Source organism: Microcaecilia unicolor, chromosome 3, assembly GCF_901765095.1.
Source record: "Microcaecilia unicolor chromosome 3, aMicUni1.1, whole genome shotgun sequence".
Taxonomy (NCBI): Eukaryota; Metazoa; Chordata; class Amphibia; order Gymnophiona; family Siphonopidae; genus Microcaecilia; species Microcaecilia unicolor.
The window spans coordinates 408379403-408404003 of NC_044033.1; the positions used below are offsets into that span (position 1 = coordinate 408379403).

The 24601-nt window shown below is 43.0% G+C and overlaps 1 protein-coding gene across 1 annotated transcript in view; it reads right to left on the bottom strand.

Annotated features, from left to right (window-relative positions):
• Window positions 1-1168: 1168 nt before the first annotated feature.
• Window positions 1169-24601, bottom strand: part of ADGRF3 (adhesion G protein-coupled receptor F3) — a 66904-nt gene continuing 43471 nt past the window's right edge. The window contains exons 11-19 of the mRNA XM_030195135.1: window positions 23095-23316; window positions 21324-21455; window positions 20386-20579; window positions 18023-18205; window positions 13098-14477; window positions 11982-12023; window positions 11261-11296; window positions 8467-8556; window positions 1169-1403 (exon numbers count right to left, since the gene is read on the bottom strand). Coding sequence (XP_030050995.1) covers window positions 8473-8556; window positions 11261-11296; window positions 11982-12023; window positions 13098-14477; window positions 18023-18205; window positions 20386-20579; window positions 21324-21455; window positions 23095-23316 — 2273 coding nt within the window. The 3' untranslated portion in view covers window positions 1169-1403; window positions 8467-8472. The remainder of the gene's footprint in view (window positions 1404-8466; window positions 8557-11260; window positions 11297-11981; window positions 12024-13097; window positions 14478-18022; window positions 18206-20385; window positions 20580-21323; window positions 21456-23094; window positions 23317-24601) is intronic.

A 24601-nucleotide genomic window follows, 5' to 3' on the forward strand; every position in this document is an offset into this window, starting at 1 on the left:
TAAAACTGCTCCCATAAGAGGAAAGGCTAAAAAGGGGGTCTTCAGCTTGGAAAAGAGACGGATGAGGGGGGACGTGATTGACGTCTACCAAATCCTGAGTGGTGTAGAATGGGTAAAAGTGAATTGATTTTATACTCTTTCAAAAAGTACAAACACTAGAGGACACTAAGGTGCACTAGAGTTTTTAGTGCGCTCTAAAAGTTGGTGCATGCTAACCGTGTAGATACCCATATGAATATTATGGGCATCTACACAGTTAACGCATGCTAATGATTAGAGCATGCTAAAAATGCTAGCGTGCCTCTAGCGTGGCTTAGTAAACAGGGCCCTCAATGAAGTTACATGAAAATACTTTAAAAATAAATAGGAGAAAATATTTTTTCACTTAACGAATAGTTAAGCTCTGGAACTCATTGCTGGAAGATGTGGTAACAGCAGCTAGCATACCTGGGTTTAAAAACGGTTTGGGCAAGTTCTTGGAGGAAAAGTCCATAGTCTGCTATGAGATAGACATGGAGGACGCCACTGATTACCATGGGATTGGTAACATAGAATGTTGCTATTATTTAGGCTTCTGCCAGGTACTTGAAATCTGGATTGGCCACTGTTGGAAGCAGGATACTGGGCTAGGTAGACCATTGGTCTGACTCAGTATAGCTATTCTTAAGATCTTATGTTCTAATAACATGGTTATGCCAAAAAGACAGAAATATCCCATTAGGAACCAGATTTGAGTTTTTGGAAAAACTAGAGCAAAAAAGGGAGCAAACAGCAATTTACTCGCACAGTTTTGAACACAGTAATGTGGTAACCATTTTAGTTCACTTGAATGCTTGGAAATAAAGGTCAACAAACAGCACTAACATGATACTTTGTGGAATGGACAATGCATTTCTTGACTGGCTTTAGAGAATTAACAGTCACTTCTTGTGTGGGACCTGAGGAAGGGAATGCTAAGTCCTGAAAGCTAATCAAGAAATGTGTTAAGGTCCAGTTTTTTGTTAATCTTTAATTACTTGCACAGTTTTGAAATGAAATGTGCATATTTTGGTCCCAAAATTTGATTTCCTATGACTCCTAGAAAGGATATAAAATGAACAGGAATAAAATTGGGCATATAAGTTACAGAAATTTATAAAATATACCAATAAAATGGTAAATACTTGCATAAAACTTGCAAAAAAAAAGGTTGTTCATGCAGTGCTGTGGCCACACAGAGCACAAGAATTGCTCTCATCCCATTGTATCCTCCATTTGTTGGTGGTGGCAAAACAGGAGAGGCGGAGCGGCATCAGTGGTCGAGTTGCAGAGGATGCAATTATAGCTCACTATGGTCCAGTGCTCAAGTATAAAACTGTTGGCAGTAAATGCCAGTATTTAAGACCAACTGCTGCTGCTGCTATCTAAAAAGTAAACGGTAACCAAACTTAAAACGTCATGCAGTAAAGCCTGATACAATAATTGAAAGCTTGACTGAAGAGCCACAACTTAAGTGCTCGGTTAAGTGTTTGATAAAAGAGCTTCTGATGGGATTGTGTTCCAGTTCTAAGGCACAAAAGAAGAGAATGCCCAGCTTTGGGTTTTAGCCAACCTGGCCGTGGCTGAATGGATACAACCAAAAGTGCTTTCTTAGCAGAACAGAAAATGCAAGCAGGAACATAGGGGTCCTTTTACTAAGGCGCGTAGGTGCCTACGCACGTCCAACGCATGCCAAATTGGAACTACCGCCCGGCTACCATGTGCCCTGAGAGGTAATTCCATTTTTGATGCTCGCCCAAAACATATGGTAGAAAATATTTTCTATTTTCTACCACGTTTCACTTACCCGGTGGTAATCAGCAGTTTACGTGCGCTGGCTGCCTACCGCCCAGTTAGAGCATGAGACCTTACCGCTAAGTCAATGGGTGGCGGGAAGGTCTCAGGCCAAAAATGGATGCACGCTGGTTTTAATTTTGCCGCATGTCCATTTTCAGCTACAAAAAAAAGAGCCTTTTTTCCAGGCGTGCTGAAAAATTTACCTGAGCGCGTGCAAAACACGTGCCTACACCAGGCCAGGCCACTTTTCAGCGTGCCTTAGGGCCCCATAGAGGGGCATAATCGAATGGGGCGCACAAGTTGTCATGAGGGTGTCCTCGCAGGACGGCCCCGTAAAGGGGCGGGGCAACCCATATTATCGAAACAAGATGGACGTCCATCTTTCGTTTCGATAACACAGTTGGGGATGCCCAAATCTCAACATTTAGGTTGACCTTAGAGATGGTCGTCCCATTTTCGGCAATAATGGAAACCGAGGACGCCCATCTAAAAAATGACCAAATCCAAATCATTTGGTCGTGGGAGGAGCCAGCATTCGTAGTGAACTGGTCCCCCTGATATGCCAGGACACCAACCGGGCACCCTAGGGGGCACTGCAGTGGACTAACTGATGCACTAACTGAATGGAAAAAGGCATTCAGTGGTCACTAACCACCTCCCACCCCGAAAAAAAACTACTTTAAAAACTTTTTTTTTTTTTTTTAGAGTATGGGTGAAGGACCTCCTTCGCTATGCCTCCGTCCCTGTGACGGCAGTTGAGGATGTCCTTCACTATTTATTTATTTAGATTTTGCTCACACCTTTTTCAGTAGTAGCTCAAGGTGAGTTACATTCAGGTACACTGGATATTTCTATGCCTCTGTCCCTGCGACGGCAGTTGAAGATGTCCAAAATGTGGATGTTTGTGAGAAGGATGTCCATGCCCGGATGCTTCTGTGAGAAGGACACCCATGCCTTTGCTATTTCTCTGACATCCCCTTCTCCATTGTGAATACTTTCCATTTAACCCCACTCTCTGTTTCCTATCCTTCAACCAGTTTTTAATCCACAATAGGACTTTTCCTCCTATCCCATGACCCTCCAATTTCCTCTGTAGCCTTTCATGAGGTACCTTGTCAAACGCCTTTTGAAAATCCAGATATACAATATCAACCGGCTCCCCTTTGTCCACATGTTTGTTTACTCCTTCAAAGAATTGAAGTAAATTGGTCAGGCAAGATTTCCCCACACAAAAGCCGTGCTGACTCGGTCTCAGTAATCCATGTTCTTGGATGTGCTCTGTAATTTTGTTTTTAATAATAGCCTCTACCATTTTCCTCGGCACCGACGTCAGACTCACAGGTCTATAATTTCCCGGATCTCCCCTGGAACCTTTTTTAAAAATGGGCGTTACATTGGCCACCCTCCAATCTTCCGGTACCACGCTCGATTTTACATTTATAATATTCAGAAAGATATCATTTTGGAATAAATTATATCTGTCTTTGTAGTAGGGACATGTGGGATTATGAAGGAGGAAACTGCATGTGTGACAGCTAAGCCATGTATATGTAAGTGGAGCTCTGCACGAAGGTTGTTAGCTGTGGGCACACAGAGTTCTTGCCCTGAGTCTGCAGTGCTGTATCTTGAATCCTGGCTTTCAAGTTTTGGAGCTTAGTGGTCCCCAGTTCTCCCTCAGTTCCACTTCAGTTTTGAGTCTGTCTTCTCCCTCAGCTCCTCACTTCTGTGTCAAACAGTTTCTTGTAAAATCAGTCCTTCCTTCCATGGTGCTCTGGCTTCTCTTTTTATTTTCTCTTCTGCTGCACAGTTCATACAGCAAAGGTTTGAACCATGCAGGGATCCGTAGAGAACGATGCATAGTTCAAAAGAACTTGTGTAAGAAGAGTGCAGGTACAAGTACAAATAACAAAAGGATTTGGCATGTTGCAGAAAGGCTGATACAGCTTCAGGTAGATAGGGAGATGAAGTCAGGGGCGTAGCCAGGCTTGACATTTTTGGGGGGAGGGTCCAGAGTTAACATGGGGGGGCAGTGACACTAGGCATATAGGTGTGAGAACTGTTTAGGAGTATACCAAATAATGCCTTAGAGTGAAAGCGTTCTAGGGTGTCCCTATAACCAGTCCCTCCAAATGACATACTGATTACCAGTGGCGTAGGAAGGGGGGGTGCGGTCCACCCCGGGTGAACACCGCTGGGGGGGTGTCGGCTTTGCTGGTTCCCTGCTCCCTTTGCCCCGGAACAGGTTACTTCCTGTTCTGGGGCACAGAGAGCAGGGAACCAGCGGAGCCGACGCAGCTCCCAGCAACGTGCACTCGGGACGGATCGCCCCTCGCCGCTTCCCCATGCAAGTACGAATGCGCTCCGGGGGGGAGGTGTGAGCTCCGGAGTGGGGAGGGTGCCCGCCGAGGGGGGGGGGTGCGCAGCGGCGACCCATCCCGGGTGTCAGCTGCCCTCGATATCACACTGCTGATTACAATTTATAACAAATTACTACTCTACTTAAAAAAAAGTATTCCGTTATACTTACTCTGGGTACACCTGTATGCTGCACAAGCCAGCATGTTTGAAAATATAAGTGGGATCAAATAAAATGGCACCGACGATAAAGAACGAGAATGTGGATGCAGCAGCTCTTAGGTTTGTTTGCTTTTTGTGAGTGTACGGAGAATTAGGATAATGGCTGCTTGGGGGGAGTGGAAAGAGAGATTAACCTCTGTGGCTTCAACTTTTTGACATCATGTTCCTATTCTCAATCAAACCTCCTTGGGCAGTGAGCCGCAGGCATTGCTGAAGACAGCTGCTTCCAGCTGCCACGGTCCGGTTCACTGCTTAGTTCCACTCACAGGAAGTTGAAAATGTGGGATGAAGCAGCGAACAGACCAGGGCAGCTAGCAGTTGTCTTTAGCACTGTCCGTGCCGCAGCTCACTGCTGATTGAGAAGACTGTGGGAAGAGGGAGAAGGAAGGGAGGGAGAGCTCAACTGCCTGACTGTGGGGATGGAGAGGGAAGCCTGAGGGAGCAAAAATCTGGCTTTTGTAGTGCTGATTTTAAGGGTCAACTGACAATCTGGCTGGCCACTGTTGTTGGGGGGGCCTGAGACAGAAGCAGGGGGGGCCCCTGTAGCTACACCACTAAGATGAGTAGTCATAGTAAAGCACCAGTTTCCACTGGCCTTGCTGAGGCTGGCCAAAGAGTGTGGTTCCCACATTACTGCTGCTGTACTATGTTCCCTGATGAAACCTCCCATTCCTACCACATTGCTGCTGACCCCAACCACATGGATCGTCTGGAGCTGCTCACACCTTCCTTCTTTTCCAAGGGCTGCCAACAGCTGTGTTCCATCCTGGCCTGCCTCACCACTGTGACACTTCCACAGCCCTGCAGTACCACAGCCATGGTATGCACCTCTGAGGCCATGTTCCTATTTCTCCAGACCACAAGGTTTGGAGCCTTGCCAGAAGAGGGAGACAATCAAAATAGACCTCCTGTATGCTCAAATCTGGGCATTTAACAACCCAGTATCTCCTTTGAGCTTTGGGAAGTAATAACCAGGGTAAATGTGTTTTTCTTGTGGAAAATAGCCTTTTCATTATTGCCTACAAGAATCGGTGGATAAAAAAAAGAACCTATGCTGCTCAGAGCGGGCTCTGATGAGGGGAAATATGCACAGAGATGGTATATTGAAATCTATGTTTGTAGAAGGGGAGGTTGGGGGGGGCTAGGGTTACTTTTTTCTTATGTTAAGAATGCGTTTGTTTTTGTATAAGCTGTGTTTATCAGAAAATTCAATACAAATTTATGGGGAAAAAAAAGAAATCTATATTTGTAACTTTCAGCACATACTGAGTTTGATTCAAGAATGAGCACCAGAATTTAGCTGCCAGGATGACACCTACTAAGTATGGAATGGAGGAATGGCCTAGTGCAGTGATGGGCAACCTTTTGAGCTTGGTGTGTCAAAATTCGCCAAAAAACCGAGCATAACTTGGGTGGTGTGTCACTTCGAGAAAAAAACCATAATTTCGCGATATTTATAGTTTAAATAACAAAAATGTATAATTGTAATATATAACTGTTTTTAATAAACCAAAAACTAATTATTTAACTTACCTGCTTAGCGACTTCTTTGTTCATCTGTCAGTCGGTTTCTTTTGTTGGTCTTGATATTATTTAACTTGTGTGGGGTGCCGTGAACTAAGATAAGTGAGGGGGAGGGGGAATTCTTTAACTAGCCTGTTATCAATAGAAATCAAACAAAATAAAACATGGAAAAGAAAATAAAATGATACCTTTTTTATTGGACATAACTTAATACATTTCTTGATTAGCTTTCGAAGGTTGCCCTTCTTCGTCAGCTAATCAAGAAATGTATTAAGTTATGTCCAATAAAAAAGGTATCTTATTTTCTTTTCCATGTTTTATTTTGTTTGATTTCTATTGATAACCTTAAGAGTGGACTAACACGGCTACCACACTCCTTAACTAATCTGGAAAGGAAAGAAAGAAGAACAGCAGCAGCAGCATCAGGGTGAGACTTAGAAAATGAAAATCAGCTCACACTGCACGTAATTCTCTGGAAGGTCTTCAGTAGATTGTCTTTCTTTCAGAGAACTATGCACCCCTCCCCCCCAGACTGAGAAATGCCTGCCCTGTTAAATCATGGCATAACCTGCTGTTATATTACTTATATTTATCCCAAACAATTTATCATGGGAGCCCATTCTTAAGAATCTTCCCTCACTGTTATGGCAGCGGCTAAGCAAGGGGCAGGCAGGGCACAAGAGAAGAGTCAGAAGATAGAGACCAGACAGTCCCGCTGCAGCCTCATGCTCTCGTCGACTCGCGATTATTATGGCAGCGGCTGAAGAGAAGGTGGCAGGCTGCAGACAGTAGAAGTAAGCCGCTGCGCCTGCGTGAAGCGTGCAGCGTGCAGGATTATCACCAGCTGATGCTGAGCATGCAGGCACTGGCTGGCACGCGCACGAGCACAGACGCTGCCTCTAGCCTGCCTGCGTCGCCATCGCGCGTGCATCAGAGCAGAGGAGTTAAGAAGGTGAGGTGGTCGCGTGCTCATCGGAGGATTCTGTCGGGGAGTGCGGGGCGGATTTCAGCATTCCCTTGATTTGTCGAGAAACCTGGACAAATCAAGGAAATGCTGAAATCCGCCACGTGTCAGCGAAAATGGCACGCGTGTCAGTGCTGACACGCGTGTCATAGGTTCGCCATCAGGGGCCTAGTGGTTAGAGCACCACCTCTGGATATCCAGAGGTGGTAGGTTCAAATGCTGCTTACCCTCCATTGCCTCAGGTACAAAAGTAGATTGTGAGCCCCTCCAGGGACAGAGAAGTACCCACTGAATGTAACTCACCTTGAGCTACTACTGAAAAAGGTGTGAGCAAAAATACAAATAAATAAATGGATTCTATGTAGGAAGTTCTGCATAGAACTGCTCTTATAGACTAGCATAAGCCTGCAGGTTTGCACCTAAATTTAAGCATAAGCACTTACACCATGTCAAAAGCTGGTGTAAATGCTCATGCGTAACTGTTAACTTATTCATGAACTCCCATAACATTAAAGGCTTCACATCTTGCAAAGAAGCCATGGTTTGTGCTAATAAACAATATTTTAAATACAGATACCCTATGCCAGTTCATTATGCATAAAATATGTTTTCTGTGCATTTTTTAAGGGATTGCCATTGTTTTCCGTATTATCTGACTTTTCACTTATCCGTCAATGGCTCGGTCCCATTTACATCGGATAATTGAGATGGTACTGTAATTGCCAATTATTAAATTAATTTGCACACGCAACTGCCCTCATTCTATAACTTGCACTAGGCATATGTTTGGGCACAGAAGTTTATAGAATCTGGCGGATTATGTGCCGTCCAAATTTCTAGGGGAAAACTCTGCAATCAGCATCATTATTGCCCTCAATATCCCAATTTCTTAGTTAAAGCCTTTGATGCAACACCCGAGACTAGACACGAGTTGTGTTTCGGCCTAAAAAGGCCTTCCTCAGGAGTCTGCTATTGGATGTATGAGGATTCTTAACTAGCCTTAATGAAATACACGTGATGCTTGCTTCTGACAAAAAATGTGTGTAAACTTGAACTCTCCCTTTTAGGCCAAAACACGACTCGTGTCGAGTCTCGGATGTTGTAATAAAGCCAATTGTTTGGACACCATCTGCTGCTCTTTCTTTTGTCACCCTCGCTGTGTTTGACTTATATTCAGCGCTTAATCAGCTATGAAGAATCACATTTAGATAGCACTGTGCTTTGTGCTGTCCTATTTACATGGTTTTCTTAACCATTTAAGTGCCAGATATCAGTGCTGATTCCATCTCCGGAATGCCCGCCAAATAGTTGGTTTCGGCTTGAGAGCTAACTGAGCATTTTCAGTGGCACTATCCAGTTAAATGCCATTGAAAATATCTGATTAGCCCCAGATAGGTGATTTAAATTGTTTTGAATATTGAGCCAAAAGTACAGTTCCTTCCTCATCCTGAATTTACCTGCTTAACCCATCGGGAACTGTTACGCAATACATTTACATACCAGGATCTTATTTGCATGCGTATGAATTTACACTGTTAATTATTTACTGTGTTTCCATTGTATATATTTAATTTGTTAAAACATACCTCTTTTTATTTCTTGAGTGACTGGTTGTACGATGTTTTTGACTGACTGTCAGCTGTGCTTGTAGTAGTGGCAGAGGAAGCAGAAGATGGCTAGTTAAGAAACACAGAAACAGGGAAGCAACCTGTGAGCTATACATTTATGTTATGATTGTTTTCTAGGATTGGTAAATAAACCATAAAGGTGGTGAGAAACAAAACAATACTGTATAGGTAATCAAAACCTAACACTCAAAGAGGAAACATTTTATATTTATGCAACTGCTGTGTGCATGTGGCAAGAAAAATATCAAACAGCAAAATCAATCAAAACTCTTAAGTTTATATTTTATTGAGATTTGCTATCCGCCAAGGCTAACTAGCAGATCTAGGTGATTAACAGAAGTAAGCGACGAGGACTCTAGGGAGGTGATTGGCCTCCATACTCCAACTTTACACAAACCCAACTATCATCCCCCACTATCCTGTGCTCCAAACCTGCCAAACAGCAGTAAAGAATGAAAAACAATGGATGCTGCACACAAGTCCAGCCTAAACAGGTGCTTTAAAATGAAAACAAAAAAAAGAAGGGAAGTCAGGACCCACATAGGACCAAAAGTGAAGTCAGTAAGGACCCGACCCAGAGCCAGAACTAGTAAATGATCTGTTCTCACCCAGCAAAGGGGAATGAGATGGCGAATATCCAAAGACACCAGGGTAGGTGCTGCATAGCCAGGCTCAGGAAGGCAACACACAATTCACAAATCCAGCCAGCAGACCTCTATAACAGAGTCAGCAACAGGCCCTCACGCTCAATGGTTGTCAGTTGGGATCAAAAAGAGAACCAGGGGCACCAAGGTCCCACAGGCTAAAGAGACAGGAAGGCCCAACAAAAGCACTGCAAAAAAAAGCAACCACAGAACCAAAAATTGAGGTGCCCCAAGATTTAGGCTGAATGGTTATCTGAGAAAGCCTGAAGTGCCGCTGGGGTGCCCAGGGTAATAGATTTATTCTCTTGAGTAATGCATACCGTACCGGGTACTGGAAAGCAAACTTAATACCCCATTGAAAGAACTGAGTGTAGTACGGTGAAAGAAGTCTCCGTTGCTCTAACACCTTAGCAGAAAAATCTTGTAACAGCAACAGTTTAGATCCCTTATACTCCAATGAACGTTTAATTCTGTACTGGGCCAATAATTGGTGTTTTTCTGCATCGTTAAAAAATGGGCGATCACTGACTGGGGCCTACTTCAATCCTCCCTGAGAACCTCGATCCAATGGACTCTCTTGGACTTCATGCACTAACCATCCAAATCCAAGCTGTTCTTTTGGGAACCAGAGCTGTGCCAAATACCAAAGTTTTTTTGTCCTTAATGGACTCCGGGACGCCAATAAGCTGCATGTTATTGCACAGCCTTGATTTTCTTGGTCCTCAACCTGATCACCCAGAGCCTTGAATTGATGCTGCAGTGCTGCTAGCCTGCCATCAGTTTCCAGTGCATGCTCCTCCTGACAGAAAATGCGGTCTTCCGCCTACTGGATGCGGTCCACCTGGGAGTCCAGGTGCCTCTTTAGGTCTTCAATGGTGGTGGTATGCACATTGGAGAGGCAATTATCTAAAATAGCAGACATATGAGTAGTAATTGCCTGAACCGCAGCTTCCTGCAGCTCAACCACTGGTACAGTAGAAGTGTGTGGAGATGACATCGGGTCAGCTGCCATTTTACCAGCAGGAGCCTTGCTGCATTCTTTCTGAAGACTTGGGGTTTTCAGCAGCATAACCGTGCCCGTTGATTCAACAAGTTCAAACCCCAAACTATTCAGAGGTGGTTGGGGGATGTTGGACCACTGTTTTTGTGTAGGCTCTTAAGCAGGCTTGGTCTTGGTGGAGGGCTACCTTGGTGGCTCTCAGAGTGTGGACCCTTGTACTACTCTTGTGAGTAATTTTTATTTCCACTTTCCAGCTCTGGCATGCTCAGGGTGGGAGTTATTTGGGGGACTTTGCCTCTGTGGGCACAAGCTCCTTCCCTTCCTTTGAACAGCTTCTTCAGGCCTGGGGTTTCCCCAACTGCAATTTTTTTGCATACCCGCAGACCCACCATTACTGTCTCTCCACTGTGCATGCCCCAGCGACTCAGATTGTTTTCACCAAACTAGATCAGGTGTTCCTCCAGATGCCACCTGCCCTTAATAATCTCTCTCAGCTGCACCATATAATTAGAAAATTGAAGAGAGCCCTGTATTTGGGTGCCTTGGCTAGTGTCTGGGAGTCTGATATGGCTGAGGATGTTTCTGTTAATCAACTTCAACATGCCTTTCAGGAGATTCAGGGCACCACTACCAATGCGGCTCTGCAGGACATTCAATTTAAGATTCTGTTTCAGGTTTATATCACCAGAAAGTGTGGGGTGAACATGGGGTTATGGGCAGATCCCCATTGTCTGCGCTGCAAGGTGCATGTGGGCACTTTCTAACATTCTTTCCTGGGGAACCAGGTTCAATTCCCTCTGCAACTCCATGTGACCCTGGGCAAGTCACTTATCTCTCCATTGCCCCAGGTACAATATATAACTTAGATTGTGAACCCATTAGGGACAATGCAAAGTACCCGTAATGGAAATTGTAAACTACATAGTTGCTTCAGGGATCACTTGCAGTATATCAAGTGCTGAATAATAATCATTTACATGTATAGGTGCATCTATTCTATAAATTAGTGCATGTAAATGGTGCCTAAATGTAGGGGTCCCTTATAGAATTGCTCTTTATATAGTTAGAGTTTACAATCATTAGAAAACAAAAGCTCAATGGCACTTACCGTTGACCACAGTTGATTAAGGAAAGCATCTCTCACCTAGAAAATATGAAGAGTGAAAATTTATGGAACACATACAGTAATGCATTTTGGGGCATTTTGTATATCTTATGAAAGTGTTATTTTCCAGACTCTGTAAAATACATGAAATTGTGATCTTTATGATTCTTTCTGATTATTCCTGGGTAGAGCCATGTTTTAGGTGTTAAGACTTGAAGAAGTCACAGGTGTCTGGTCTTGAAGCTTGTTGCACCAGATGTGATTTATCAGCTTTGCTGGAGTGGATTTTTACTTTTGCTTTGGTCTAATAAAAGGAATTCTACCACTAAAGATTAAAAGGGCTTTCCATCAGTCATAGTGATGGTTATTATTATTATTATTTTTTAGATCTATTTCATTAAAAGAAATACAGTACAGGTAGCTTGTTCTAAAATACCATATTAAATCAGTCATTTGGTGCTATGGTCCTTGAGTATGCCCTAAGCTGTCTGGTTTTCAGGATATGTAGAATGAAAAGTCATGAGGTATATTTGCGTACAATGGAGGCAGCACAAGCGCAAATCTATCTTGTGAATATTCCTTGTGGATTCATTGATCATTTTGAGCATCCTAAAACCCATTCAGGCAAGGGAATACTTCAGAACCGGATTGAGAACCTCTAGTTTAGTCTGACACATTAGGGGATATGTACATGCAAATTATAAAACTTAGCAATTATTCTTACCTTCTTTTCCATGAAACAAGTAGTCAACAGAATGAAGAAGCCCTTGTAAGGAAAACAGATGTTTGTTCAGTGGAGCTATCCCATTGCGTTTAAACCTTGGATCAATGTATTTTAGGTAGATCCCAGGGCATTGACCTTTACTACTTTACCAAGCAGGGGCCACTTGGGAAATGCTTTTTTAGTGGGAAAGCCAGGACTATTGCTTGGCAAAGTGGCTGGCACCATGCACCTTGGACGGTGGGGCACGGAAGAATTCCCCTCCAATCCCCCAGCTGCTCATACACATTGAGAGTGATACGTATTTAAAATGAAGTCTGATCTCCAGACTCACTCTCTCAGCCCATCTTTTCCCAATTCGTTTCCTCCAATGCACTGTCCCCACTACATTCTCACCCCTGCTCCTCCCACCAACATACTTTCTTCCTCTCTGCAACCTTATCCCAGCCAGTCTCAACCCCACCAGCCTCGCCCACAAATCACCATAATCCTTTCTCTAGTCTATTCACACCAGCTCTTTTCCCAGTTTGTTAATCTGCATCACCTTCCATGGAGGAGCACCATATGCAGTGCGTTTTTTCTAGTGAAAAAGGTGTCGGTACTCAAATGACAGGCCACCCTTCAGGGGTGGGGTGATCACTGAGGGACCCACCCCACAATCGACAGACCCCCTGCAACCAGTCACAGAATCTATGATAAGGCAGAATTTATGTGTAGATTCTGAGCTCTTTCATTAAAACTTGGGGACCATGTCAATTTTAACAGGCAATGGAAAAGGCGCTGGTACTCAGTACCCCCAAGTACCCCCTCAAAAAAAGCTCTGACCATATTACTCTTAGTGAGTTTGAACAGCATGGTGCCTGAATTCCACTGTTCACAGTTTCACAAGAATATTATGGGAGCTCCAACACCACTTGGCTCAAATTCAGTGAGAGTCACACAATGTCAAAGGAAAACAGAACAGCTGTAATGGAGGCCATGCAAAGTATGTGTGTGTGTGTGTGTGTGTGTGTGTGGTGGGGGGGGGGGGGGTAGGAATAGAGTGTGTACTAAAGAAGAGAGTCAAGGAGGCATACCTAGGGTTGATGGGAACTGCACTGATTTCCAGTCATTACATACCTGAAAGGCATTCATTCCTGCAAATCCGTAAGTGAAAATCTTTTTACCGAGATCACCCAGGTCCTTCAGCAAAGCAAATCCAAAAGCCCAAGTTAATCCAAACACTGGGGTGAGCACCAATATAGCTTTCATGATACTTCTGGCAGTTTCTCTGTCATCGGCAGGGCTTGCATCAGATACAGAGGGTCTCAGCAACTTGGAAATGACCACAAGCAAAGTCAGAAAATTGATGCAAATGATAGAACCTGCAGGGATTATAAATGTAAATATTGCTCCACTTTCTGGATTCAGCCAGCAGGCTGCTTGGTGGATGTACTGTCCTCTGGGATGGAAGTAAAGAAATGTTATCATAGAGATGGTTGCAGGCAACATATAACCAATAAGAAAAGAGAGAGCAATATACACCCGTTTTCTTAGATAGTGGAATAAGAAGACAAGTTGATGAAGCAGCATCATGCTTTGGCAGAATGTCCAGAAGAAGAGTGACAAATAAAAGAAATGGTTCAGAAAGGTTATTCCTAGACATGCATAATTTTGGTTTTGGATAGAAGGGAAGACAGATGCCAGGAAACAGATGTCAGCGAACAGCAAGGAAAAGGCAATATTGACCAGAGAAGTATGGCGGAAATAGGAAACGTTAGTCCTAACCACATGTTTCCACACTATCCATTCAATAGTGACACAGATTAAAAGTGAAACTATGGAAGCACCAATGCCAACACAGGTAATCTCATCGATGAAGAGAATTGATGGCATGCTGATGGACATTAACACAGCAAATGAGGTCAAATGTTTGCAAGTGCAGTTTGTAAAGTTTTGATAAACTATAGTTTGGCAGCCAACATCAGACCATCCACCTCCATATCCTGGTTGCTTGTAGTCCCAGAAGACACAGCGCTGAATATATAATTTATTTGAGTTATTCATGCCAAATGTCATTAAGATTTTAAAATCATCAGTGTTCTCTTCAAAGCCATCCAGTCTTATAGATGTTGACTGAATAATACTGATTAATTCAGAAGCTTTAAATTTTTCCGAATTTGCTGACAAAATGCTACCCAGGGTGGCATACGTCATACTAATGATTGTAACATTTGTTTTATTAGCTAGAGAAGAAATTGTTTTGTGATTAATAAACATGCTGACTCCAAGGCTTTCGTCAAAGGCCTTCTTATAGTCTTCCACGTTGTTTTTATCATAGATGGACCCTTTCAGCTGGATGTTTGGGAGAACTATCTTGAAGGTTTCATTAGCTGGTTGCAGCAGCTGGCTAAACCTTTCTGTTGACTGGAGCACTTGGGAAGCTTTTCGGCTTTGGTCACCTTGCCAGAATTCTGACAGACTGCTGTCTGTGATATTGCTTACTATCCTGAGGAAATTCTGTAAAACATACAGGAAGCAGAATAAAGGAAGGTGATTGTACAAAGGTTTACTGAACATTGAAAATCCACCTCATTCTTCAACATATATATCTTAAAAGTATACTGACTTTATTTAAGAGGGTATAATCTATAACAGTGGTTCTTAAGGCTGTGTTGGGAGACCATCAACCAGGCAGGTTTTCAGAATAATCCCTAATGAATATGCGTGAGAGAGATTTGCATATAATCTTTCTCATTCTGGATATCCTGAAAACCAGACTGGCTGATGGTCCCCCTAGGACTTGCATGAATTCAATTAATTAGATTGATGGCAAAAATGACTGTGTGGATGTCATACCCATATGTCCTATTACAATATAAAAATATGTCTGCTCAAGACAGGAGACCCGATCCCTAGTGCTAAAAGCACCCCCTTCTTTCTTCTGACTCAGTGCCAAGCCTCTTTCCTTAGTTACATTCCCTTTCTTGGTATTTAATTTTGTGATAGAGGTTAAGGCACTAAAGGCCAGATTTAGTAAATGGCACCTAAAGTTAGATGCAGTTATGATCTCCGCTAAGATAGCTGGTGTAAATGGTTGCACCTAAGTGATGGCAATTGGGTGCGCAAATCCAAGTAGTCTATAACTGCACCTAATTTCTTGGAATGCCACTCCAGCCTATCCAAATCCATCTTGTCAGTTGTGGGACACAGACCATAACAGTCTTCCTGGCACTGTCCTCACATTCCAAATTACTGGAGTTTCTGTCCAAGCCCTCTCCAGCCCATCCTAAACTGGATTGCCATATACAGGACCAAGACCATACAAGCCTGCTCAGCACCGGCCTTAGTTCTTCACAGCCAGAGTCACCATCTAAAGCGCCACTCAACATACAAACACACATGCAACCATTTAAGTTTTGTATTTTTTATACCATTCATTTTCTATTAGAGATCCTCTGTCTTCATCGCACACCTTTTTTAATTCCGCTATCATTTTTTTCTCCACCACCTCCCTCAGGAGGGTATTCCAGGCATCAACCACCTTCTCCATGAAAAAGAATTTCCTGACATTACTCCTAAGTCTAGGAACAGCGAAACAGGAAGAACCTCTACGCCATCATCCCCAAAACCATGCTTCCACATGCTTTTCTTTTTTGCATTTATTTTATTCATAGTACACATATGGCCTGATAATAAAAATAAATTACATGAATGTGTAACTTTACTATCCATACACTATAGATACATATATGGAGAGTATTGGGCCAAAAATCTGACTGAACAACCTGACACTATCCATTTAAAAAGAGGCCAAGTTTGGGACACGGCGAGGGTAGGCCAAAAATTACCTAGAAAGTGGAGATATTCAGATGCTATCTGCCAACTACTGTTCTAACCATTAGGAGTAGCCAAATGGTTAGTGCAGTGGCCTGAAAACCAGGGGAGTGCAGTATAAGCAGACCAGAGGGAGACAACAACACAAAGTGCAGCAAACCCAGAAAACAGTGAAGTGGCCCTCAGATGAAACAGCAGCCGGATGCAAAAGTAGTAGAAGCCAAAATGTTATTCAAGTACCTAACAAGGCCCATATTTCGGCGGTCTTGCCTGTATCAGTGGTCTAGATCCATAAAAACAAATACCATGAAAGCACATTTTAAGTTCTCATAGGCACAATATATATAACAAAATACAATCTAAAAATAAAATATAATCTAAAAAATAAAAAATAAGTACCTGTATATGTAATGCAAACTTCTTTGACTGTAACCACAGAAAGGCAGTACATCAAATCCCATCACCTTTCCATTTCCCTATATGGGCAGTGGCATTGCATACAGTGGGGGAAATAAGTATTTGATCCCTTGCTGATTTTGTAAGTTTGCCCACTGACAAAGACATGAGCAGCCCATAATTGAAGGGTAGGTTATTGGTAACAGTGAGAGATAGCACATCACAAATTAAATCCGGAAAATCACATTGTGGAAAGTATATGAATTTATTTGCATTCTGCAGAGGGAAATAAGTATTTGATCCCCCACCAACCAGTAAGAGATCTGGCCCCTACAGACCAGGTAGATGCTCCAAATCAACTCGTTACCTGCATGACAGACAGCTGTCGGCAATGGTCACCTGTATGAAAGACACCTGTCCACAGACTCAGTGAATCAGTCAGACTCTAACCTCTACAAAATGGCCAAGAGCAAGGAGCTGTCTAAGGATGTCAGGGACAAGATCATACACCTGCACAAGGCTGGAATGGGCTACAAAACCATCAGTAAGACGCGGGGCGAGAAGGAGACAACTGTTGGTGCCATAGTAAGAAAATGGAAGAAGTACAAAATGACTGTCAATCGACAAAGATCTGGGGCTCCACGCAAAATCTCACCTCGTGGGGTATCCTTGATCATGAGGAAGGTTAGAAATCAGCCTACAACTACAAGGGGGGAACTTGTCAATGATCTCAAGGCAGCTGGGACCACTGTCACCACGAAAACCATTGGTAACACATTACGACATAACGGATTGCAATCCTGCAGTGCCCGCAAGGTCCCCCTGCTCCGGAAGGCACATGTGACGGCCCGTCTGAAGTTTGCCAGTGAACACCTGGATGATGCCGAGAGTGATTGGGAGAAGGTGCTGTGGTCAGATGAGACAAAAATTGAGCTCTTTGGCATGAACTCAACTCGCCGTGTTTGGAGGAAGAGAAATGCTGCCTATGACCCAAAGAACACCGTCCCCACTGTCAAGCATGGAGGTGGAAATGTTATGTTTTGGGGGTGTTTCTCTGCTAAGGGCACAGGACTACTTCACCGCATCAATGGGAGAATGGATGGGGCCATGTACCGTACAATTCTGAGTGACAACCTCCTTCCCTCCGCCAGGGCCTTAAAAATGGGTCGTGGCTGGGTCTTCCAGCACGACAATGACCCAAAACATACAGCCAAGGCAACAAAGGAGTGGCTCAGGAAGAAGCACATTAGGGTCATGGAGTGGCCTAGCCAGTCACCAGACCTTAATCCCATTGAAAACTTATGGAGGGAGCTGAAGCTGCGAGTTGCCAAGCGACAGCCCAGAACTCTTAATGATTTAGAGATGATCTGCAAAGAGGAGTGGACCAAAATTCCTCCTGACATGTGTGCAAACCTCATCATCAACTACAGAAGACGTCTGACCGCTGTGCTTGCCAACAAGGGTTTTGCCACCAAGTATTAGGTCTTGTTTGCCAGAGGGATTAAATACTTATTTCCCTCTGCAGAATGCAAATAAATTGATATACTTTCCACAATGTGATTTTCCGGATTTAATTTGTGATGTGCTATCTCTCACTGTTACCAATAACCTACCCTTCAATTATGGGCTGCTCATGTCTTTGTCAGTGGGCAAACTTACAAAATCAGCAAGGGATCAAATACTTATTTCCCCCACTGTATATGTATTAATTTAAGCATCAGCACCATTGCTTAAAGTAATGCAGTCATCCCCAGCTGAAAATCTGGCCTATACTTTATTATTGTATATATTTAAATAATCTATTTAATGAAGTATAGAAATAACATACTCACTGTCACAACTCCAGTATCAAATGTATTGTTGCTATTTACTGAAGCCTTGGAGATAGCACCTAAGATATTCACCATTGCTTGCATTTCTGCACCATTGGTGATTGTGGTCCCTTCATTGCTGACTAATTGTTCCATTATTTGTGGAACCTTTTCCTGTAAATTTCCAAGGCCCTGCTCCAAATCCTGTAAAAATAAAAGAACAAAGCTTTGAAACGTGCAATTAATATCAGCACTTAAATATTAAAAACTTTAAATATTAATTATTGGTTTACTTTTTATTGTTTGGTTGTTAAATTAAAAATTTGGTAAAGTAAAAAAAAATCCTTTAAATATTGGTGTTAAATATACATAGAATTCTAAAGAGTCCCTAAATGTTTCATAAGCAATCATAAATGTTACCAAATTTATGATGTATACTTCCCAAACCTGTCCCAGGGTTTTCAGGATATCCACAATGAAAGTGCACAAGATAGGGTTGTGGGGTCCCCAGAAGGTTTTGCAAGCTTTGCATTATTCAACTGGATGAGATGGATTAGTGTAATCTCTGCTCGCCTTTGTTGGTTCCATGTAGAATTTCTGTATTGCCATGTAGAACTTTCTCTGTGATTCAGCAGCTCTGACTGAGCTGATAGTATAGAATTCTCTAAACTCTCAGGGGTCACCATCTTTGCCCCCCTCCCACCTGGTCTCACATCTGTCCCCCTCTCTCTCCTTCCCCTCCGCACCAGGGTCCCACATCTCTCCCCTCTTTCCCCCTCCCTGTACCCCTGGATTCTACATCTCTTCCCCCCTCCCCCCTGGTCTACCATCTTTGCCCCATCCCTTTCTGGTCTACCATCCTTGCCCCTCCATCAACCATTTTTGTCATCCCTCTCACCCCCAGTCTACCATTTCTGTCCCTCCTTCTCCCAGGTCTACCATCTCTGCCCCCTCAGCTCCAACATCTCTGTCCTCTTCCTCCCCCCAGGTCCAAAATCCCACCCCAGTCCAGCATCTCTGCCCCTTCTCTCCCTTCCCCTCCCCAAGGTCCAAAATCTATGCTCCCCTTCCTCCTTCTCCAGGGACTGACATCTCTTTCTCTCTCCCTTCATCTGGATCCAACAACATCTCCACCCCATTCCCTGAGGCCAGCATCTCCCCCTATCTCCTCTCCATCCCTGAGTCTGGTTATTCCCTTCTCTCCTACTTTGTCATCTCCCTTGTCTCTGAACCCTCTCCCCCATCTACCTCAAAACATCCGATCATCAAACAAGGCCCCAGCAACTACATAGGTTGTCTGCCGCTGATACTGGAACCTTCTCTCTGCTGTGGCCTGCCCCTATTTGATGTAACTTCCTTATTCCACAAGGGCAGGCCATGGTAGAGAGAAAGTTCTGAATCACAGATGTTTTGAGGTAGATGGGGGGAATTTCAGAGACAAGGGAGATGCTGGCACGTGGGCGGGAAAGGGGATGAGAACCAAATCTGAGAATGGAGGGGAGAGAGATGTCAGACATGTGGGAGGGCAGTACTGGGCTTCTAATTGCTCTTGGCCCTCAGGCACTGCTTGGTTGCCCAAATGGTCAGTTCGCCCTTAGTATGTGGTCTGTATGTGGTCAGCTCAAGTTGGTACCTTGGTTATATTTTATTAGAGAATGTTTGGTACGTTGGTTTTGTTTTTCTAAGACATAACTATTAGACATTAGTGAGTGATAGGATTGTAACAGACCTACTGCTAGGAATTTGCTCCATGTTACCATGCTAAATAAAATATCGTATCTACAGAATCTCTGAAGTATAGTTCTTATTGTCAGTAGACAGAGGGGGATAGGTGTGTTTGGACCCCTGGGCACTCACACATGCACCCTAATTTGCCCCACAGTTCCCTCTGGATGACTGGTCTCCTTATTCAGATCCAAGGGAAGTATGCTGTGTCTTGTTTTCCAGGAGCAGTGACTTCCTGCTGCTCTCATATACTCCAGAGCTGCATAATACCTTCCAGGGAAGTTCAGAGGCCTAAGCAACCCTGTCACCTTCCACTGTTTTCCCACTCCACCTGGTAAAATGGTATATACTTTAACAAAAGCATCTGCATAAGTTAATAGGTATAAACAGGTGCAAGCACTTTTTCAGGGGTAATCTAACTGAAAATCCAGCAATCTGCAGAAAGAAAAAGCATTTGTATGGGTTTTTTAAAAAATGTATAAGGACAGGTACCTAAATCTTCTATCTCCACTTTGAACTACTGAAGCCACAGTATTCAATCTCATTTAAAAAATGTGGCTGGATCTCTGAATAGCCTCTTTCGTGGTCTTAAATTGGGAGACCTGACCTGCTATTGTGCAATTCCATTAGTGTACAGAAAGAACGATGGCTCCCATTACCTTTACAGAATCCAGTGCAGATAGCAAAACTTGGCTTACGCAGTTGTCTTGCACATTTAACCACACTCCACTGAGTGAACAATTCCTTGTCATGTGTCCAGATTTACCAGGCGGGCAGGGCATGATGGCAGATATCCCAGCTTTTGTTATATTCCAGCCAATTCCATTATTAATTTCACTATTGCAAAACTTGTCTTGAAAAAAGAAGAAATATATACTGTATGCATTTAGGTGCCATTTTTATGGACTAACACGTGTACAAATACCCATATATTTCAATATTCTGTTCATTTACAGGTTCTTGGTGCCCAGATGTTGGCACCATCTTTATAGAATTATCCACAAACTATGGGGACCTTATGCAGGTCTTTTCCATGTGCTACGGCCATTTTTCTTCTGGAGTAAAATGGCAGAATTTCCTATTTTTTTGTATTAATTTTGCCATTAGCATGTGGCCATTAAAGCAGACTAGCACGTGAGCCTTACTGACACCCATTTTGTAGGTAGCAAGAGCTGATAGGTTACTATGGAGCTTTTTAAGTCTAATTGCTTCGAAAATACGCTTTTTGTATGTTAAATCTGCTCCTTTCCTTTATAGAATAGGCTCCAAATAGGCACTTACTAGTCACCTAAAAATATTTCATTTTTAATTTCTTATATACTACCTTCAGACTACTGAGGGGGTGTACAATCCAGCAATGGATGGTTAAGTGACTTGCCCAAGATCACAAGGAGCTGCAGTAGTATTGGAACAAGGTTCCCTGCTTTAACTATTAGGCTACTTCTTCACTCCAATAGGTTGGGAGGTGCCCCTTTATAGGACTGCCCTCTTTATGACATTTTCTGAGAAGAAGCAGCACCATGTTCTTAGTTAATTTCATTTGGGGGAACAGAGGTAAAGAGAGAAATCCAAAACTGCATTTTACAGCTTGCCATACCTTCAATCACTGTTACAGATATGGATTCCGTTTTAGTTTGACCACAGGAGTTTGTGAACATGCAGGTGTAAATGGAATCCCTCTCTGGATAGGGAACTACTAATTGATAACACTTTAAATCACTTCTTGGCACTGTTAAAGAAGAAAAAAAAGCACCACAAGTTAGAATGGCTCCAATCTCAAAATGGCTGCTGTCGGTCCCTTTTATGTTGGCTAATCAGGACGCCATTGTATTACAAACTAATCAGATCTACATAGTTTTGCCTTAGTTTAGTTCTCTTTCCCATCAGTCCTACCCAATGCCCACCCACACCAGGCAGGTACCAAAACTTAGATTGTGAGCCCTCTGCTGCTTTTAACTCCTAACCCTTATTCACTTGTTCAGAACCCTTGTTTTATCATCCTCACTTTAATATTCCCTTATCTCTTGTTTGTCCTGTTTGTCTGTCCTAATTAGATTGTAAGCTCTGTTGAGCAGGGACTGTCTCTTCATGTTCAACTGTACAACGCTGCATACGTCTAGTAGCGCTTTAGAAATGATAAGTAGTAGTAGGGCTTTTTTTGAGGGGGTACTTGGGGGTACTGAGTACCGGCACCTTTTCTATTGTCTGCTAAAATTGGCCCATGGTCCCCAAGTTATAATGAAAGATCTCAGACTCTCCACACCAATTCTGCCTTGTCATAGATTCTGTGACTGGTTGCAGGGGGCCTGGCTATTGTGGGGTGGGTCCCTCAGTGATCACCCCACCCCTGAAGGTTGGGCTAGCATTTGAGTACTGGCACCTTTTTTACTAAATTCACAAATACTAAGATGCAGATAGCAGTCCAGCAGTGAGATTGGTGCTACTTGGGACTTTTGCATTGAGTGTCACATGCATGATTATTTCTCAGTTGGTGAGAAGTCATATGTGTGCATTTGGTGCAAAGAGCTCCTAGCTCTCAGAGAGTCCAATCTCTTGAGGCTAGAGTAGCAGACTTGGAGGAGGAGGAGCTAAGGAAGAAAGAGAGTTATATATAGGGACATAGTAGAGAAGCCTCACCTCCAGTCTGGCAGCTTCTGTGCTGCCTTGGAGGATGGAGGCCACCTAAAAGGACAGCATCACCTTGGTGAAGCAGGATGCTATCCTGTAGCCAGGACCTGCCCTTCAGCAGAAGCAATATCCTCTCACACCAAGGATATGTCTCCAGGGGCTTCGTCCTAGGAGGGAAGTGTTAGGACAGCCATTTTACTTGGAGATTTGATTATTAGGCATGTTGATACTGGGTGGCGATGAGGACTGCTTAGTCACTTCCCTTCATGGTGCAATAGAGGACCTCCTGAGTCACCTAGATAGGATTTTAGACAGTGTTGTGAAGGAATCAGTTGTCTAGGTATATGTGGGTACCAATGACACAGGACGTATGGGAAGGAGGTTCAAGAAGCCACATTTAGGCTCTTAGGTTGACTATTGCATTTTCAGGGTAGCATTTTCAGAAGTGTTCCCTGTGCAGGACTCAAGAGGCAGTTAGAGTTTTGGAGTCTCAATGCATGAATAAGATGATTGCACAAGGAAGAGGGATTTAGATTTAGAAACTGGGGAGCATTCTGGGGAAGGAGAAACCTATTCCAAAATAATGGGCTCCATCTTAACCAGAGTGGAACCAGGCTGCCTACACCAATGTTTAAAAAGGAGAGTGATTGTACATATTTCTTGTTATTTCTACATGTATGAAAAAAAAAAACAATATAAAATTGCCCCCTAAATGTTCAGATTATTAGTTGAGTACTCACCAAGAACAGCTGGCTTTATTTCATTATTGTATCTCCAGGAAACTACGTAAGCCTCACCATCATTCTGTATGCAGCATTGCAAAGAGATTGGCAATGAGTCTTTGCTGGTCAGACTTTGCTGCATGGGTATTTTTGTAATTTTAACAGGAAGTAACACAATGTCCACCATTGCCTTGGCTTTCAGCACCAGTGGTCCTCTAGACAGATGACAGTTATAAATCCCTGAGACACAGACACAACAATAATATCTTTTTAAATACCAAATGGAAGCAATTCTATAATGTAAGCTCTTTGAGCAGGGACTGTCTTTTTTGTGTAAGGTGTACAGCACTACGTATGCCTTGTAGCACTATAGAAATGTTAAATAGTAGTAGTAGTATAACAGGTCACCAAAATTTAGGTGCCAAATTTCTATAGGCTGAGAGCCTATACTACAGTATAAGAACACTTATGTGTATAACATAAACCAGCACTGGTGCATCTAAATGTAGGTGACTCATTTACGACAGGTCTATGGCTGGCATAAGTGGATGCACCTAAATGGGCCTTTACTCCCATTCTGGTTGATATTCAAAATGATTTAACCGGCCAGAAATGGCCACTAGCTGGTTAAATTGCTTGTTTGGGACTATCCGCTAATTTTCACTGGTATCACTGCTGAAAATTAGTGGTTAACGCCTAAGTGAAAACTGGAAATTCTGGGGGCATTTCGGGGATGGAGACTGCACTTGGCCGGTTAAGTGCCGATATTTAGCACTTAACCAGCCAGGGTAACCATACAAATAAAACACAATCCTATCTTTATGCACAACCCATGGCCGGTTAAGTCCTCAATATTAACTTAACCAGCCATGTGTTAGCTGGAGCCTGTATATTATCATCATAGCTAAGAGCTTTGATTCAAGGCCTGACTTTGGTTCATGATCTAAAATGAGAGAAAACCTTACAGGCCCATGACTCTAACTTGAACTCCAGTGTGACTGCAGAACTCATGATCTGTTGAAACACTCTCATGCAGCAGAATGAGGAACGGGCGTAGGTGGAAAAACAGAGTAACATCATTTAGCAACATTGTGGTCACAGATGTTTTAGTGAAAAATACAACAAGATAACTCCTCAGGAAGATGACTTAGGCTTCCAGGAAGAGCTAGTCCATTATTAGTTTTTCCAGTAAATACTAACCACATTATTATAATAGCCAATCAGTGTTAACCATTATATCACCATAGATCCAATAAGGTATAATTACTGTCATATTATTTGTATCCTGAAAGGGCATATAAAAATAAGTGTACTTCCTACTTCAATGGAGAGACAGTCACAGCCAGAACCTTTGTGCAAGCAGGGCTGCTCTCCTATGAGAAACCAATCAATTGTATCTGCATTGGCAAGTAATAATAAAAGAATTGTCTTTCTTATAAGGAATAAATCCTATTGCTTTCTCATAAGTAGTCTTGAGTCTTTTATATCTGCAAATTGGCTTCAGCTGATAATTTGGGGTGAGGGC